General features: G+C 41.2%; 1 protein-coding gene across 4 annotated transcripts in view; it reads left to right on the top strand.

Moving 5' to 3' along the window:
- The window catches only part of gabrb1 (gamma-aminobutyric acid type A receptor subunit beta1), a 200,386-nt gene extending 182,403 nt beyond the window's left edge, over positions 1 to 17,983 (top strand). For 2 of the 4 annotated variants that reach the window (XM_052039940.1, XM_052039932.1), the window contains exon 9: positions 17,636 to 17,983. In XM_052039940.1, coding sequence (XP_051895900.1) covers positions 17,636 to 17,983 — 348 coding nt within the window. Of the gene's footprint in view, positions 1 to 15,424; positions 15,455 to 15,825; positions 15,840 to 17,635 lie in introns of all 4 variants that reach the window. The other 2 variants (XM_052039949.1, XM_052039958.1) reach the window with 2 other exon arrangements.
- Positions 17,984 to 18,589: the final 606 nt, after the last annotated feature.

Here is an 18,589-nt window from a genome sequence, read left to right as displayed (position 1 = left end):
TGGTTTCTAGCCCAAGGGATTATGAAGCAGCTACAGTGGATTTTAGTCTCAATGTTCTTATGGTTAGTTTTCAAGTTAGCTGTTTGAAAGAAACCTGTCATAAGCCAACACTGATTACATTCTTCTAATTTGTGGTGAACAGAGCAATTAATATACAAGACTTTTTAATGAAACATGTTCAGTGACATTAGTTTAAGGACTTTTGAATAATATTAACATGAATCGCCATTGGCTTTCTGCATGGGATGTTTAGCACTGGGGAAATTTTTTAACAATTACACTGAAACTTAAAGGGTTTGTCTTCCAAAATCCTCAGAATACAGAATACGGGGAGATAACTATACTCAGACATTGTAGACATCCACTATGCAAACCATGTAATTCTCCTTACAGAAAGAGTAAACCTGCAATCCAGAAAACTAGAAAATGTTGACCAAATGACTTTTCACTCAGGAATAAATTAAGCCTAGCCATTGTTTACAAAGCTTTGTAATTTAAACTGAGAGGACAAACTGGCACAAATGCCTGAAAGCTTAAAGGTGGAATTCCAGACATTAAAAGTGGAGAAATGGTGGTGTGCTTCTAGTGAAGTCCAGAGGGAATCCTTTCTGCAAAATGCTGGAGACCTATATTCGGAATTAATCACTTCATTAAACATAAGCGGTTTTATAATTAAAAGATATTAATGATAAAAGGAGAAATGTGACATTTAGGTTTTAAACACATTTACTGGGCTATTAGTTATCCAAAAGCTGTAGCTGCAGTTCCTGTGCCAAATCCAACTGATCTCTTTTCCAGCACCTGACAATCCAAAGGCATTAGTTTCCTTTCTTCTAAGGCAATGAGCCATTGTGGCCTATCCAACCTTTTTCAGTCATTTTCATTTTTCCAACTCCTCCTACTTCACTCGAGTACTCCTTTACTTTTCAAATCTCTCAAGCTGAGACACTTCTCTACTCAGTCCTGCCCAATTCCACCCCAGCTCCCCTTCCTCCCACCTGTTGATTCTGGCATGTTCCCTGTCTCATCCTCCTCACTGAACAGTAGGACTGCTCTTGCTTTTGTCCATCTGAGGTGCACACCTCCTTCTCCCCTTTCTATCGTCAATGCAACAGTTCAAGTTCAAGTTTATTGTCATAGGCATGCATAGACAGGGTAGAAATGCCATGAAAATTAGCTTTTTGCAGTAGCAGCACAGTACATGACAAACATAAGTTAACATAAACAAATTAACATAAATTATACATAACTGACATGACAAAATAAACACAACATTAATGCAAGTTGAGAGAAAGAGATATTCCAAGGTAGTGTTAGGGTTTTTCAGGTTGGTTCAAGGACCTGATGACAGTGAGGAAGAAGCTGTTTTTTAAACCTTGAGGTGTGGGTCTCTTGTACCTCCTGCCTGAAGGTGTGGATGGTGAGGGTCCCTAATGATGGATGTCACCTTCCTGAGACATTGCCTCTTGTAAAGGTCCTCGATGGTGGGGAGAGCTGTACCCGTGATGGAACTGGCTGAGTCCACCCTTCTCTGAAGTGTCTTGAATTCCTGTGCGTTGGAGCCTCCATACCGGGTGGTGATACAACCAGTCAGAATGCTCTCCACCGTACATCTGTAGAAATTTGCAAGAGTCTTTGGTGACATACCAAATCTCCAAGACACTACTCCTGGATTATGCTATGTTCTTCCTTCCCCTTATTTTCCACCCCCCCGCCCTCCGCCCCTGCTGTTATCTGAGAGAGCTCTTCTTCTTCACAGTACTTCTGGTAATAACGGATGAAATCTCTGTAAACTGTGGGTGGGAACTCATTTTGGAGAATTTCCACTGGAGTGTGCAGTTGCAACCCAAACTATTCTAAAAGAGGAAGAATGGGGCCTCTCAGGTTAATTAGCTCTCAGACCAGGGGAAATGATGGGAAGTGGGGGTGGTGAGGAGGTGGCCAGGTTGCAATAGTTTATACAATCACCTCCATTTGAGATTACTTTAATTTGATTTTTGTAGTCCTATGCAATTCCTTGGGTGAGTTGAAGTGATATCAAATGTAAATATAAATGGCAGCCTGAAATTATTTAAACTAGGTTAAATAGATTAATAATATCTGTTAAAATGAAGAAATCAATGATGAATGAACATATTAAGCCTTTGCCATGATAATCACCAACAGTCTATTTTGCACAACAAGATTTATTTCCTTCCACTGGAAATAAAGACTATGTATGGCAGTCACTGCGGACACACACAATGACACAGTCACCCAGGAAAGAGCTTTCACCTCTATCTTCTAGCCTGCCACCAGTCTAGGGGTGATCTCTACTGATTATTGTCAGCATTTATATTTACCAGTTACAATCTGAAATTCTTCTTAAGTATTAACTTCAATATGGTTTTAATGGATAATTTCACCAATTACTCGTACCTTCAAAGCAAACTTCAAACAAACTGAAGATAAGTTAAATTCACTGAAGTAACTGGAAGTTACTGCTCACTGAAACCGAAGGCAGCTAGTAGAGCTGCTGCCTCACAGCTCCAGTGACCTGAGTTCAGTCCTGACCTCGGTGCTGTCTATCTGGAGGTTGCATACTCTCACTATGAATGTGAGTCTCCTCTGGGTGCTCCAGTCTTCTCCCACAGCCCAAAGGCATGCAGGTTGATAGGTTAATTGACCCTAGTGTGGAGATGAGTGGTAGAATCTGGGGAGAGTTAAGGAGAATGTAGGGAGAATAAAATGGGATTAGCACAGGATTAGTGAAGATAGATGCTTGATGGTCAGTGTGGACTCATAGTTGCTGTGCTGTGTAACTCTATGATTAGTGCCGTGGGATCTTTTATGTCTACTTGAGAGAGCAGATGGAAGCTCAGTTTAATATCTCATCAAGAAAAAGGACACTTCTAGTAGTATTGGTCTCCCTCATCAGTGTGTCGAGACGTCATGGATCAGGACATAGGTTATTTGAGAAGAGTCAGGGTTGGATATTGAGGTCAAGGAATCAGAATCAAAATAAGGTTTATTATCACTGACTTATATGATGTGAAATTTGTTGCTTTGCAGCAGCAGTACAGTGCAAAGACATAAAATTACAATAAATTACAAAATAAATATGTAGTGCAAAAATAAGGAATAACGAGGTAGTGTTCATGGGTTCATGGACCATTCAGAAATCTGATGGCAGTGGGGAAGAAGCTGTTCTTAAATTATTGAGTGTGGGTCTTCAGGCTCCTGTACCTCCTCCCTGATGGTAGTAGTAAGAAGAGGGCATGTCCGGATGATGGGGGTCCTTAGTGATGAATGCTGCCTTCTTGAGACACCACCTCTTGAAGATGTCCTCGATGGTGGGGAGGGTTGTGCCTGTGATGGAGCTGGCTGAGTCTACAACCCTCTACAGCCTCTTGCGATCCTGTGCGTTGGACCCTCCATAGCAGGCTGTGATGCAACCAGTCAGAATGCTCTCCACCGTACATCTATAGAAATTTGCAAGAGTCTTTGGTGACATACCAAATCTCCTCAAACTCCTGACGAAGTAGAGCCACTGGTGTGCCTTCTTTGTGATTGCATCAATGTTTTGGGCCCAGGATAGATCCTCTGAGATGTTGATGCCCAGGAACTTAAAGCTGCTCACCCTTTCCACCACTGACCCCTCAATGAGGACTGGTATGTGTTCTCCTGACTTCCCCTTCCTGAAGTCCACAATCAATTCTTTGGTCTTGCTGACATTGAGTGCAAGGTTGTTGTTGCGATGCTACTCAACCAGCCGAAGTATCTCTCTCCTGTACACCTCCTCATCGCCATCTGAGGTTTTACCAACAACAGTGGTGTCATCTGAGAATTTATAGATTTGAGCTGTGCTTAGCCACAGTCATGAGTGTAGAGAGATTAGAGCAGTGGGCTAAGCACACATCCTTGAGATGTGCCTGTGTTGATAGTCAGCGAGGAGAAGATGTTACTACCGATCTGCACTGACTGTGATCTCCCGATAAGGAAGTCAAGGATCCAGTTGCAGTGGGAGGTACAGAGGCCCAAGTCTTGAAGCTTGTTGATTAGTACTGAGGGGATGATGGTGTTGAACGCCGAGCTGTAATCGATCGAACAGCAACCTGACATATGTTTTGCTGTTGTCTAGATGCTCCAAAGCCAAGTGGAGAGCCAGTGAGATTGTGTTCTCTGTAGACCTGTTGCAGTAGTAGATGGATTGCAGTGGGTCCAGGTCCTTGTTCAGGCAGGAGTTAATTCCAGCAATAACCAACCTCTCGAAGCACTTCATTCTGGTAGATGTGAGTTCTACTGGGTGATTGGTGTTGAGGCAGATCACCCTGCTCTTCATGGGTACCAGTATGATTGATGCCCTTTTGAAGCACATGGGAATCTCAGACTGCAGCTACAGAGGTTGAAGATGTTCTTGAACACTCCAGCCAGTTGGTCGGCACAGATTTTCAGTACCCTGCCAGGTACACCATTGGGGCCTGATGCCTTGTGAGGGTTCACCCTCTTGAAGGATGTTCAGACATCGGCCTCCAAAACAAAGATCACAGGGTCGCCGATGCTGTGGGGATCCGCACAGGTGTAGTGTTATTCTCCCTTTCAAAGCATGCATAAAGGGTGTTGAGCTCATCAGGGAGTGAAGCATTACTGCCATTTATGCTGCTAGGTTTCGCATTATAGGAAGTAATGGCAAGTAAACACTGCCACAGCTGTCATGCATCCGATTGTGTCTCTAACTTCACATAGAATTGCCTTTTTGCTCTCACGTTGGCCTTCCGTAGGCCGTACCTGGACTTCTTGTAGGATTCTGGATCGCCGGTCTTAAAAGCCACAGATCTAACACTCAGCAGACTGCGAATCTCCTGATTCATTCAAGACTTCTGGTTTGAGGAAACTCAGTATATTCTCGGAGTGGAGAAGATTTGGGTACTCAGGGCCCAGGGGGCAAGACAGAATGTGGATCTGGTCCTGAGGACTGGGAGATCAACGCGTGGAGAGGAAACATTAGGATGTTGATGTATGGGGGAAATGAAGAGATTGGTAAGTGGGGAGGTGGCAGAGCATCATGAGATGAGGGGCAGGTAAGGGTCAGAACAGTTGGGGAGGGCTGAATAGTGCTTAAGGAGGTACCAGTAAAAAAAATGGCCCATCAGAGTCAGGTTCCCAGCCCTGGGATCAGATCTGCTCAGAACAGTCCCCTTTAAATCATTCCACTACTGAGCAAGCAACGTTTTAAAATCCTGATTATACCGAAAGCACCCAGTGATGGACGTGCTCCAGAAACACATAAACCAATTAGGTGTGCTTCTGACATGGAAAATTTGTCATCCATGTATGCACAATTTGTGACTGAAAGTGCTTCATAGAAATTCAGGAGAGGCACGATTCGAGCCAGAAATCTTTGTAATCACATTCCGCTCTAGAAAAAAATCAGCACTCACCTGCACAGCCTGAACTTCTGCCCCAACTATTTCTGTTAGGCTTCAGTTTTCTATCAGAGGTAAGTTTCCAGTTCTAGAGAAAAAAGCTGATATACCATTGAGACACAGGTGAGCTTATACATGAAGCAGCCATTAGTGAAGTACGAGGCATGTATCACAGATTGTTCATCTGTTTCCTAAACCAGATATAAAGAGGGGAGAGGAAGAGGTGGGGGGGGGAGGGTGATGTCACACAGGTAACTAAGACTTGGAAGGGGGAGAAATACCTGTTTACAAACAGAACACTTCCTGTCACACTGCTAACTCTGATGGAATTATCAATACTACCTTCACCAGTTGAGACCATGAGACATCTCCATTATACTGTCTCCCCCACAGTGATATGCTTTTTAAATTTAGAGTCATTGAGTTATAGAGCACGGAAACAGGCCCTTCGGCCCAACTCGTCCATGCCAACCAAGATGTCTATCCAAACTAGTCCTATTTGCCTGCATTTGGCCTATATCTCTCTAAGTCTTTTCTATCTGTCCAAATGTCTTTTAAGCATTGTAACTGTACCTGCCTCTACAGCTTCGTCTGGCAGCTCATTCCATATACTCACCACCCTCTGTCTGGAGGAGATGCCCTTCAAGTCCCTTTTAAATCTTTCCCTTCTCACTTTGTCCTCTAGTTTTAGCTCCCTTATCCTGGGGAAAAAACTGTGACCATCCACCTTATCTACACCCCTCATGATTTTATATACCTCCTTAAGGTTACCCCTCAGCCTCCTAAGCTCCAAGTAAAGAAGTCCCAGCCTATTAAGACTCTCCTTATAACTCAAACCCTCCAGTCCTGGTAACATCCTTGTGAATCTTTTCTGCACCTTTTCCAGCTTAATGATATCCTTCCTATAGCTGGGCGACCAGAACTGAGCACCATACTCCAAGTGTGGTCTCACCAATCACTTATGCAGTAGCAACTTGACATCCCAACTCCTAAACTCAATGCCCTGACCAATGAATGCAAGCATGCCAAACACCTTCTTCACTACCCTGTCTACCTGTGTTGGCACTTTCAGGAAACTATATACCTGTAACCCTGGGTCTCTCCGTTTGACAACACTCTCTAGGGCCTTACTATTTACTGTGTAAATCCTGGCATGGTTTAACTGACCAAAACACAACACCTTGCCCTTGTCCGAGTTAAATTCCACCTGCCATTCCTTGGCCTACTTCCCAGCTGATCTAAATCCTAGTGTAATCTTAGATAACCTTCTTCACTGTCCACTACACTACTTGACAGTGAAGGGAGGCACCCAAGGCCATTGGCCAGTGGGTGATTGGTGCCCTTTCAGCAATCAATGGTGAAACAGGTGAGTGTGGACCTCGGATCTTGTAATGATCAGTGCAAGGTGCAGGCCGGGGAAGAATGTGACAGCGAGAGAAGGGGCAGTGTAAACTTCATGGGTGATTTCAAACTTTATGAAAGGCCTGATGTTGCTTTAAACCGCATCCAGAAATGTCCCTTACAAAAAACTGACATTCCCAAAACTTTGGAAAATGACTTACTCTGATGATATTTAAAATTTGGAAATCTTCAAAGCCTTCATCTTCAAAGTAGTTTATAACTTTTAAAATAAAAATGACTGCTTCCTTGGTAATGAGTGCTGGAACATTTTGCCTTAGAGTGTAAAATGATTGCATATTGCAGTGTGCTGCCTGAGTCTGGCTAAAGAGTGAATGATTCATAGGTTAATCTGCACTGCCAGCAAATTACAATGATGCAGGTATCAAATTAAAATTACAGTGGATTATCTTCGAAAAGTGTCTCCCACCACAGATTTTACTTGGAGTTCAAAAATTTTACACAGATTTCAAAAGACTATTGTCACTATCTCCATGGTGACAATAATCTTTTGAAATCGAATCATGTAGCCATAACCAAAAAGTACCAGATTTACAAAATTTATAATGAAAGATACCCAGAGAGAACATAAGAGAATTATGAGAATGTCTTAGAAGCAAATTAATACGGGTGGAAAATGTGTTGCGGTAAAACGTATAAGCTTTGATCTTTCTGAGTGAATCTTTACTTTCCAAACCAGGCATGGCCTTGAATGTTTACATCTTTCCAGAAGGCTTTGATTGTTACTTCTGAGTTTGAACAATATTTTTTCTTGTAGAGGTTCCAGGGGGTTGTCTTTTTCTAATATTTCCAAATTGAAACAACATTTCTTGCTTTAATTCTGTGCATTAGCTGCTCAGTAGTATCAGGATTAAGGTGGCTGTTTTACTAACAAGATGTATATAAACTGAAAGTCTCTGCACTTGTTTCCTTCTGACTGATACATTGGAAAGATAAAACAGTGGAGAAGTCTATTACCCTGACATACACTATCCTAAAGTAATGTATCAAATAGTATGAAGATTTATAATTTTAAAAATGTATCTGTACAATCTATGCAAACATTTTTACTATCTTTAATAAAGTAGTGAATCTGTCTTCACTGGAAATAACTGCAAGTGTATGCAAGACTAGTTAGGCCATAGGTCGTGTCAAGTGTACAGAGCCAGTCACTATAACGTGATAGCACCAGAGAGGGTGCAGAAAAGATATGTGAGCGAGTAGCCAAAGCTGGAGAATTAGAATGATGAGAGGAGACTGGCAAGACTGGGGTTGTTTGCTTTGGAACAAAGGAGGTTAATGGGAGATATAATAGAGGCATATAAAACTGTAAGAGGCCTGGACAGGGTGAACAGGAAGGTCCTAGTTCCCTCATTAATAGATCAATAACTCAGATTTGTTAACTGGCATAAGGAGCAGTTCAGAGGCTGAGTACCTTGTGGTGAGTGACTCATCTCCCAACACCTCAAAGCCTTTCCACCATCTACAAGGCACCTGTCAGAGGTGTGATGGAATACTCTCCACGTGCCTGGATGAGTGCAACTCTAGTAACTCTCAAGAAGCTTGACATTATTCCACTTGATTGTTACACCACCCACCATCCTAAACATTCATTCCCTCTTCCTGTGGCTACAGTATGTATCATCTACAAAATGCACGGCTATTACTTGCTTAGGCCACTCTGACCTCTACCACCAAGAAGGACAAAGAGAGCAGGCACAAAGGAGAATCACAACCTTTACATTCCCTCCAAGTTGCTCACCAACCTGACTTGGAAACATATCACTGTTTGTTCAGTGTCGCTGGATTTAAATACTGGAACTCCCTCCCACTACAACGCTGTGAGAGTACCTCACCAGAAGGATTGCGACATTTGAAGAAGCTGGCTCATCAGCATCTTCTTAAAGGCTTCATTAATGATGTACAGATTCTGAAAAATAAATAAGTAAGACAAAAACATGAGGAGTCATAACCCGGAGGGCTAATGGAGCAAGAGCCAGGAAATGGAACTAACCCAAAATCCACTTCTGGACAGCATGGGTAATGTGGCCAATTGGCTTCCTTCTGTGCCATACGTTACTGTGATTCCATGAATCTGAAATTCAGAACCACTGCTTGGAGATGTTAAAGCCTCAAACATGTGAAGAATGAACTTAGCCATTGAACTATATCCCCACAAAAGAAGACGTGCATTGGCCAGTATAGAAAACTGGGCCTTTCTCACAGTGTTTAAATGATGAAATACCACTGAAATTTCAGGGATTTGCTGGTCTGCACTTTAATTTCTAGTCATAAGTTTATAGCCAAGAATTTAAAACACCTGCTGTCTATGTCTTCGAAGTTAAAACCTCCAAAAGCCTATGGCAACCTATAAACAAGTAGCTACACCAAATCAGAATCAGAATCAGGTTTATCATCACTGACATATGTCGTGAAATTTGTTGTTTTGCTGCAGCAGTACAGTGCAAGACATAAAGACATAAAAATTACTAAGTTACAAAAATAAATCCACTCTGTCCAAAACTTTTCAATCATTGCCTATATTTCCCCTTCCAACTGAACATGATTATACTATCTGTGATTCATATTACTTGTCTGTCCTTGAATTAAAATTTCTAATTTCAAATGACCAGGCTTTAAACCCCTATAATTATAGCAATCACAATCACTGTGCCAGATCCTCACACTTCCCCACAATAATTCAGAAAAATCTGATTTACCTGGAGAATTAGTGGATACTTTCCTTTGCAGTTCATCTTTAATGCAAATAAGTTAATTCATGTATTTACATGTTTAAGTCATTTTCACAGAATGACAGTCAACTGCAAGGAACAATGCCCTAAATATTTTATTTTTGTTGAACCATCAACAGTAGTGAAATGATTGATTGTGTACCTTTATTTCCATTCCAAACAATTGCTGCTTGTAGAATCTTAGTCTTTTCCAAAGCTGTTAGATGCTGTGAGGCATGAAGTGATATTTACTCTGATGTAGATGACCTGCCTGTGGCTGTGCTTGAGAATAATGAATAATCATGTGAAGTGATATTACAAGTAGACTACTGAATGCATGTTCCATGTCAGGACACTGAAATACAGTGTTTGTTTCCAGCAGACTAGTGCTTCCCAACATTTTGAACAAAAACCCCACTTGTGGAGAGTATAATACCCCACCCCCTCCATATGCAACTGATGACATAACAGGCCACTCCTTTTAAGGAGTTAGGGCTGTCCCAGGGATTCCCAGTACTGCTAGTAACCCTACAGCTTAGGCAGATTAGTGTGCCCAATATATTTTGAATTATTTTTATTTTTCTTATGAACCCTCCAAGTAAATTACCTTAACTTTATTAGAGGTTCATTGAGTAATCTTGTCTCCTCCTAGCCCTCACCCAAGGGGTTTGCTCAGTTCAAGTTGGAAACCACTCTAATAGACCCACATGAGGCAGTTGTTTGGAAAATTCAAAATTCATTGCACATATTAAAGGTTTTACACTAAATGAAGCTGCTGCTGTGTTTCGTCACCTTCAAATGAAGCAAACAGAGATTTTATTAAATGAAGTTGTGAAGCTGCCTATTAATAAGTACCTTACGGCAAGCATTTTTTTTCTTGTTTATTTTGTTTCATGCATAAAGTATATCATTTGGAACTGCATTCACCTTAGAGTTATCACTTGGATTATGCTGTAACCATTTTAAAACCTAAAATTAAAAACACTTAAGGAGTCAGAATTTAAAAACCAATGTTGATCTTGGTAGAAATTGCAAATGCTGACTCTATCCAATCCAAACCTTTAAAGGTATAATTGATTATGAGTTCAGATCTGGACAGTATTCCATAGCGATTCCAATGAAGAAGATTTTATCCTTTTCTTTGGCATAGATAAAACAAATTATGTTAAAATTTGGAAAAAAATAAAATGGATTATTTATACATTTTTTTTCTTTTCAACTGGCTTTATTATTTATTTTTCATGTATTTTGCAATTTCATTGCATGAGTTCTCGCTCATGCAATAACAGGCACTGCCACACGTGCAGTCATTGAATGATAGAATCTCGCTCTAATTAGGAACATTTTACTTCAGCAAAAGCTGCTAGAATTCTGGTCAGAATAAAATATAATGCTCCAGTGCAATCACATTCTCTATCACCATAGCTACTGGCTATGAAGTGCACTCAGTCACAAAGGCATTGAAGACTGAGTGAAAATCTATTTTTGATCTTAAGTAATAGGTTGCTCTCCAGATAAATATAAAAGAAACTTGCAGTCTATCAATCGGCAAATAAAGGCTGAAGAAACTTTCCAGCACTTAGATGCTTAAATGATGTGCTCGCTGTTTTGAGAAGCCTTTAAAGATCATTATTGCACATGTGTCATTACCACCAAAAGGGAAAGGAAAAAGTAGTGAAGTTGTTCATCCTGGTACCTCTATGTTGGGTACTGATTGAACGACGTGCCTGGACCATTGGTACTTGCAATGAGTCTGCCATGGAGGTTGTCTACGTCATATTTCAGTAGCTGAGATAATTGTAAGGCTACAAAGAGACAGCTAGGGAATGCAACTATCTCCATTGTTTTTGCAGTCAGTCAGCATAGACTTAATGGGCCAAATGGCCTTAACAATTCTGTGATTCTACAAATTCCTTCTCTGCCTGCCTGGTGAGGGAGAGACAAGTTTTAAATAGAACATAGAACAGGAACAGGAACAGGCCCTTCGGTCCTCTAGGTCTGTACGAATCATGATGCCAATCTGAACTAATCCTATCCTCCTGCACATGGTTAATATCCCTCTATTTCCTGCCTGTTCATGGGTCTGTCTAAATGCCTCTCACATGTTGGTATCCTATCTGCTTCTACTATCTCCCCTGACAGTACTTTCCAGGCACCTACCGTTCTCTGTGTAAAAAACCTGCCTTGCACATCTCCTTTCCCCCTTTTTACCTCTCACTTTAAAGCTGTGCCCTCTCGTATTTGACATTTCCACCCCGATGAAGAGTCTCGACCCGAAAAGTCGACTGTTCATTTCACTCCATGGATGCAGCAGCATTTTGTGTGTGTTGCATCATATCTTACCTCCTTCCTTTCATTTTCCAGAAATAGGGAATAGGTTTATTATGATACAGATTCTGATAATCATAGTTTTTTCAGTGAGACTGCTCTTAAAGCCATATATCAAACATTACGTGGACCACTTCCCATATCTTCAGAGCCACCTCTCGGCGAAGGCAGACATTCACTATGATTTTCATTGTGGCAACACAACCTTTGATTATTGAGCAAAATGGTATTTGAAGCTCAAGCCTCAGGTCTGGAACTAAATTTATGGTCTACTGGGCAGCAGTGATCCTTGCCCTCCTGTTATTTTCTGACACCTGGATTACCGATGGCAGGAATCAAGTACCATAAACATTGTCTTCACTAAATCCTCAAAATTTACTGGAAGGATAAGCAAGTCAATGTCAACGTCCTCTCCCTGACCAATATCCCCAGCACTGAGACCTTAGTTTCAGTAAGCAACATTGGACAGGCCACATCATTCACATACCTGACACCAGACTCCCAAAACAGACATTCTATTCTGCGTTCTGTCCGGGGAGATTACCAGCCAGGCAGAGAAAATGATTCAAGGATGTGGTCAAAGTCTAGAAGGGAACACATCACCTCACAAACTGCCCACCTGCTTGCCCAGGCAGTCAGCTCCTTTCCCATCTGTGGAAAAGTCTGTGGTTCTAACATTGACCTCATCAGTCTCAGAATCCACAAAACTAGAGTGGAAACAAGTCACGCTCAACCCTGAGGAACTGCCTCAGAAAAGAAAATATCAAACATCCAAGGCAAAATATTGCCATAAGAAAAATCTACGTGCAAACATCCCTCCTAGAAATTTAACTACCTTCCTCAATATGAGAATATACATGCTATAAGTGAACCAGGGAATTATGTAACCACTCATTAAAATTCATTGTCCATGGATTTATATAAACACCTATAATAACATCAGAGAATGTGTGCAAGCACTTCAGTCCTTCTCACCCTTATATTCCAGCACAGGTTATTATGCTAAAACAAAGAACACAGCTGACCAAAAAATCCCACCCTCATTTTTAAAGGGACTGGAACTCAAAACTAAGGTGAAGTCCAGGCTTTTCTAAATGGATAATTTCTTTTTTTAGTTGTTTAGCTTTATTATTGTATCATCAGCTATAGTTGCTATCGTGATGGAGGGCTCACCATACAGGTCATCTCCACAGCAGCGGAAAATATTTTCTTTGCTAAGGAGTGATAACTTTATTTGCCATACTTTAAAATGATACATTATATGACAATTCAAGCAAAACCCATGCATAGAATAAACAGGAAAAAGGAGACCATTTTTAATTTGTATTAATTGGAGCAGAGACAAGGTCTTAGTGGGGCTTATGCTGGTGAGACAAAATATTGTTTTGCTACTGTTTTAATTAGTGTCCTATACTTTCTGCTCTCAAGTAATGATGCTTTGCTGTAATGAGACTGGTGAACTGACTCGTACAGTCCTGTGGGCCATTTTTCTCTTATATCTCAACTCAACCCTGTTAGCAAGTGATATAAACTTTAATATACATGTACTATTGAGCTGCCTACAGTTAGCACAGTGGTGACAGATTTGATATCAAGCACATAAGTTATTTTTTGCCAGTTAACAAATGCAGATTATATATATATTCCGTCAACTCTATTCTTTAAACTGATTTCATCAGAAATTATAATATTGATTGATCAGCTATTCAAGAATTTCTGAGCAACAAAATGGTAAAAGCAGACATGGAAGCAATTTAAGATAATTAGGGATGATATTAATCCTTGTTTCAATAGACAATAGGAGCAGAAGTAGACCATTCGGCCCTTCGAGTCTGCACCGCCATTTTGAGATCATGGCTGATCCTCAACAATCAATATCCTGTTCCTGCCCTGTCCCCATATCCCTTGATTCCCCTATCTATAAGAAACCTATCTAGCTCCTTCTTGAAAGTGCCCAGAGAATTGGCCTCCATTGGCCTCCACTTCCATTCAACTGGATTATTATTTAGTCATATGTAACAGGTATTAGTCCCGTTGCATCCCTGGCCACCTATGACTGTAGCAGCCTTACTCTCCGACCTCTAAACACTGACCTTATGCTGGGTTCTGTGCTGCCCCCTGAAATCCTACTCCTGTCCACTAACCAGTCAGCACTTTCAACCAGGCGGGGCCAACTGCACAGCACCACACAACACACTTCCACCCAAAGCTGAAATCAGGTTTCGCTTGTCACTAACTGTACATGTGACCAAGCTTATATTAGGGGAAAATGAACAAATGAAGAATCATTCAAGACCCTGGTTCGTTACAAGCATCAAAAGGCTTATTGCCTATCAGCAGTGGAGAGAAAGCTGTTTGTGTGTGTGTGTGTGTGTGTGTGTGTGTGTGTGTGTGTGTGTGTGTGTGTGTGTGTGTGTGTGTGTGTTCGTATGTGTGTGTGTGTTTGTGAGTGTGTTTCAGACAACTTCTCACAGAGCAAAGGAGAATATCTATTATTATACTGTTTTCCAGTTTATCTCCAGCTGTCTACAGTTCAATGATTCTAACAACTGATTACATACATTACATGCATACCCAACCAGGTGTCTGATGAGGCAATGGTTTAACCATCTTATGGATGGAAGATAGCCAGTTCTTGGTCATCCTATGATGTTTGCCAGACACCCTGTGCACTGTCTCTGAGCCAGAACAATGCCCTAGTATTCAGTGACCTTGTGAATCCAGCTCAAGCTGCCTCAGTACTGATAAGCAGAGGCTCAACTAGTCTGTTCTGTCTATGGAATGTGGTCAAATCCCATAATACCTAGTCAGTTCTCCATTTTGTAACATAGTATGTGACCATACTCCATTTTGTAATATATCTACCTGTGTGTTTCTGCATGTCCACTTTTGCAATCCTGCTTTCAGCCCACCACTTCTGAAATGTACTCCTCCCAATCCATTGATTCCATTCCTCAACCTGGCCACAACCCAAGGCTGAATCAGATAATTCAAAACCTTGGCAGACTTTTTGCCTGCAAGATGAGGTTGAGAACTTAGAGAATGGGAAACTCAGCAAGAGATCAGAGGAGCAGTCACATCTAGAGATGACAAAAGCATGAATGAAGGTGTCAGTAGCAGCTGGCTCAGGTCGGGGTGGATGTTACCACAGAGGTAGAGGGTAGCAGTTGAGGTAAACAGACTTCATGATACAGGGGATAGGAAGCCAGAAGCTTAAGATACAATAAGATTAGTCTTTATTAGTCACACATACATTGAAACACACAGTGAAATGCATCTTTTGCATAAAATGTACTGGGGGCAGCCCGCAAGTGTCGCCACGCTTCCAGCGCCAATATAGCATGCCCACAACTTCCTAACCCGTACGTCTTTGGAATGTGGAAGGAAACACACGCAGACACGGGGAGAACGTACAAAATCCTTACAGACAGTGGCCGGATTTGAACCCGGGTCGCTGGCGCTGTAATAGCTTTACGCTAACAGCTGTGCCACTTACCTACGCTAACAGATAATTTACGGTACTCAATTAACCCACCAATACCCTTTCTGGAATATGGGAAGAAACCAGATCACTCAGAGGAAACCCACACGGTCATGGGGAGAATGTGGAAACTACCCACGGACAGTAGCCAAGGACAGGAGTGAACCCTGGTTACTGGCACAGTGAGGCAGCAATGCTAACAGCTGCTTTATGTTCATTACCAAAATGACTAATAAGAATCCATGTGTCATTTGGTAAATACAGAACAAGAAAATAGATCAGATATGGATTCAAAACAGACAAAGGTGACAATGAAGAAATGCAACTTCCAGTCAGGGTGATATATGACTTGCAGGTGACAGCTTTTCCATGTGTTTGCTGCTTTTCTCCTTCTCAGCAGCAAAATTCACAGATTGAGACATACTGTCAAAGAAGCCTTGGCAAGTTGCTACAGTGCATCTGAACTGAACTCATGGAGCAGTTGAGATGGAAAAAGTGACCATTTGATGTAGTGGATGATGTGCCATTCTGGTGAGCTGCCTTGTCCTGGATAGAGTCAAGCTTCTTGAAGGTTGTTGGAGCTGCACTGATCCAGGCTGCGGGGTGCTGTGTTGACAGAGCTGTTGCAAGCCTGACTTGTACCTTGTAAATTGAGGGAAGGTGTTGGATACACAGAGATTTTGCAGTCCTTGCAACACACGCAAAATGCTGGAGGAACTCAGCAGGTCAGGCAGCATCTATGGAGGGGAATGAACAGGTCGATGTTTCGGGCCGAGACCCTTCATCAGGACTGGCGGACTTGCATCCTTAGGGTGGTTTGATGCTTTGGATGGTTTGTTGCTGAGGATATGACTATGTCAACCTGTTCCAACAAATTTGAGCACCAGTCCCCAGTTGCTCATGAAGGCCATCTTGCTTGGTCAGTCAGACTGTCTGAATTTTATTGTAATTTGATGCTTGAGTAGTTGCCTTTATTTATGCTAATTTTTCCCATATTTTTGCCCCAGGGAGCAATTATTTTTAAATAAATGGCTTGGTAATTTGCTACTGCTTTTCCATGGGCATCAAGATCATTGTCACTGTAGGCTGGCTTCCTTCCCTGAGAGCTAATCATAGATTACAATAGCTGTGATATTTACTTTCATGGTTTTCAATAGCAGAATTTGAATTTACAGCTCTAGGGTAGATTATGCAGAACCATTGCCATTAAGTCACCATATCTTTTCAGACTCAGATCCAGATGTAAAATGGGAAAGAAGTAGATGCTTGTATTCCTTCTTGGTCGTGATATCACTGCAAAAGACAACCGAGGGTGCACCTAAAATGTTGGGACGTCATGGTGCAGTTTTGCTTGTTGTGCATGATTGTAATTTCAAAATGAACTATGATCTCAAAGTGATTAATTGCCACTGGGATAATGTTGCTCATACACGAGACATAGGTGTGGCTGCAGTCACGTTATTTTAGTCACAAGCAAGAATTTTAGTGGAAAATGTCATTGCCCTCACACAGTGCAGCTACATGTGCTACAGATGTGTATATTCACTAAACATCTACCAGCATTCAATATATAAGGAAACAATAAAAGCCTGTACTTTTCATTTTACCACTTTAACCACAGCCATGAAAAGGACTAAAGCAAGCAAGCATACTCTGTGCAAATGACAATTGAGATCACATGATCAGAATCTTCCTACATACAAATCAAAAATGCAATCTCTCAGTTAATCTGATCCAAGAATGACCATGCTTTCTTTTGACAGTTCCAAAATTCAGAACAGAAGACCAGCTACAAGCAGAGATGGCTAGAGCTGTGAATTGGCAACACTGCTCTAAAAAAGTGACAACAGCAGTTGGTACTTCAGTATGAAAGATCTTAATTTGCTACTTTGGTCAGAGCAACCCATCTGAATTCTTACCTCAAATGAGGTTCTATTTCAAATATCCTGAATTGTATAGAATGAACACCAGCAGAATGTCATTAATTGAACTGCTATTTTTATCCCTTCCCCAGTATTTTGGACAGAGTCAATACCAATACAGAACTTCACCCATCCATACTTCTGTCAGCACAGCAGTCCAGTTGACACTTCCAGGTGCTTGCAATGTGTAGTGAAGTGTGAATTATGTATAGGACATACAGAGTTGCATCAAGATGGCTCTGGCTCACAAATGGAAAAGGCACCCAATTGCTTACAACATGGACCAAATTTCTGCACAAATTTAAACATTAACTGTAAATGTTGTACAAATGTATTCTGTTCCTCAAAATATTTCTCTTTTCAACACAGGTGGATGCCCATGGAAATATTCTCCTGACCACTCTTGAAATTAGAAATGAAATCACGGGGTCTGAGGTGTTGACGAATATCAATGATCCAAGAACCACCATGTTTTCTTATGACAGTGGCAGCATTCAGCACAGAAGACCAGTTGCAAGCAGGGATGGCTATGGTAGAAGTGCATTGGAAAGGCACATGGTTCAGAAGAAGGGACGTTTACGACGACGGACATCACAACTGAAAATAAAAATTCCAGATTTGGCTGATGTTAATGCCATAGACAGGTGGTCACGGGTGGTCTTTCCTGTCACATTTGGGTTTTTTAACTTGGTTTACTGGCTTTACTATGTGCACTAGCTTAATTATTACATACTGTACTCTTAGATTTCCTTTTTGTTTTCTTTTATTAACCCTTAAAGAACTGTAATAGCAATATAGCAAAAACCTCAAGGTAAGATATTCAGCCCTATTATTGTTTGGGGGATTAAATACATAATTGAGTTTGTCAATGAACTGTGTCTGATGACAATGAATGGTTTGGCTTTAAAATAAATTAGCACAGCTAAATGTTTAAATCCTAGCCACAGCCATCCAGTATCTTCCGTTTTAAACATGAAACAGAGTCTATAAAGGAACATATCCTCAATATTCCCTGCTCTTCTCCCACTGGGAATTAAGGGGACAAGCTGTGCCAAACCACATTTATATAAACGTGGTTGTTATTGTTGATGATATTAGTAGATGAAGGCTTATTGCCTTGGAATGCCATTCCTCCAAACACTATTTTAGATTATGTTGCCCATTCTGTTTTGAAAGAATTAATAAAAAGTAATGGGCAAAGCAATATTCTTTGATGACAGCAAACAATCAGCTGCTATTAACAGCAATGCTAATTTCTAAACAAAATTATTAAGCTGGCAGGAAAGAGCAATAGGGGAGGTGGAAAGGAGTGGGCTGGTAGTG

This window comes from Pristis pectinata, chromosome 2, assembly GCF_009764475.1.
Source record: "Pristis pectinata isolate sPriPec2 chromosome 2, sPriPec2.1.pri, whole genome shotgun sequence".
Taxonomy (NCBI): Eukaryota; Metazoa; Chordata; class Chondrichthyes; order Rhinopristiformes; family Pristidae; genus Pristis; species Pristis pectinata.
This window is presented reverse-complemented; position numbering and strand designations above follow the sequence as displayed.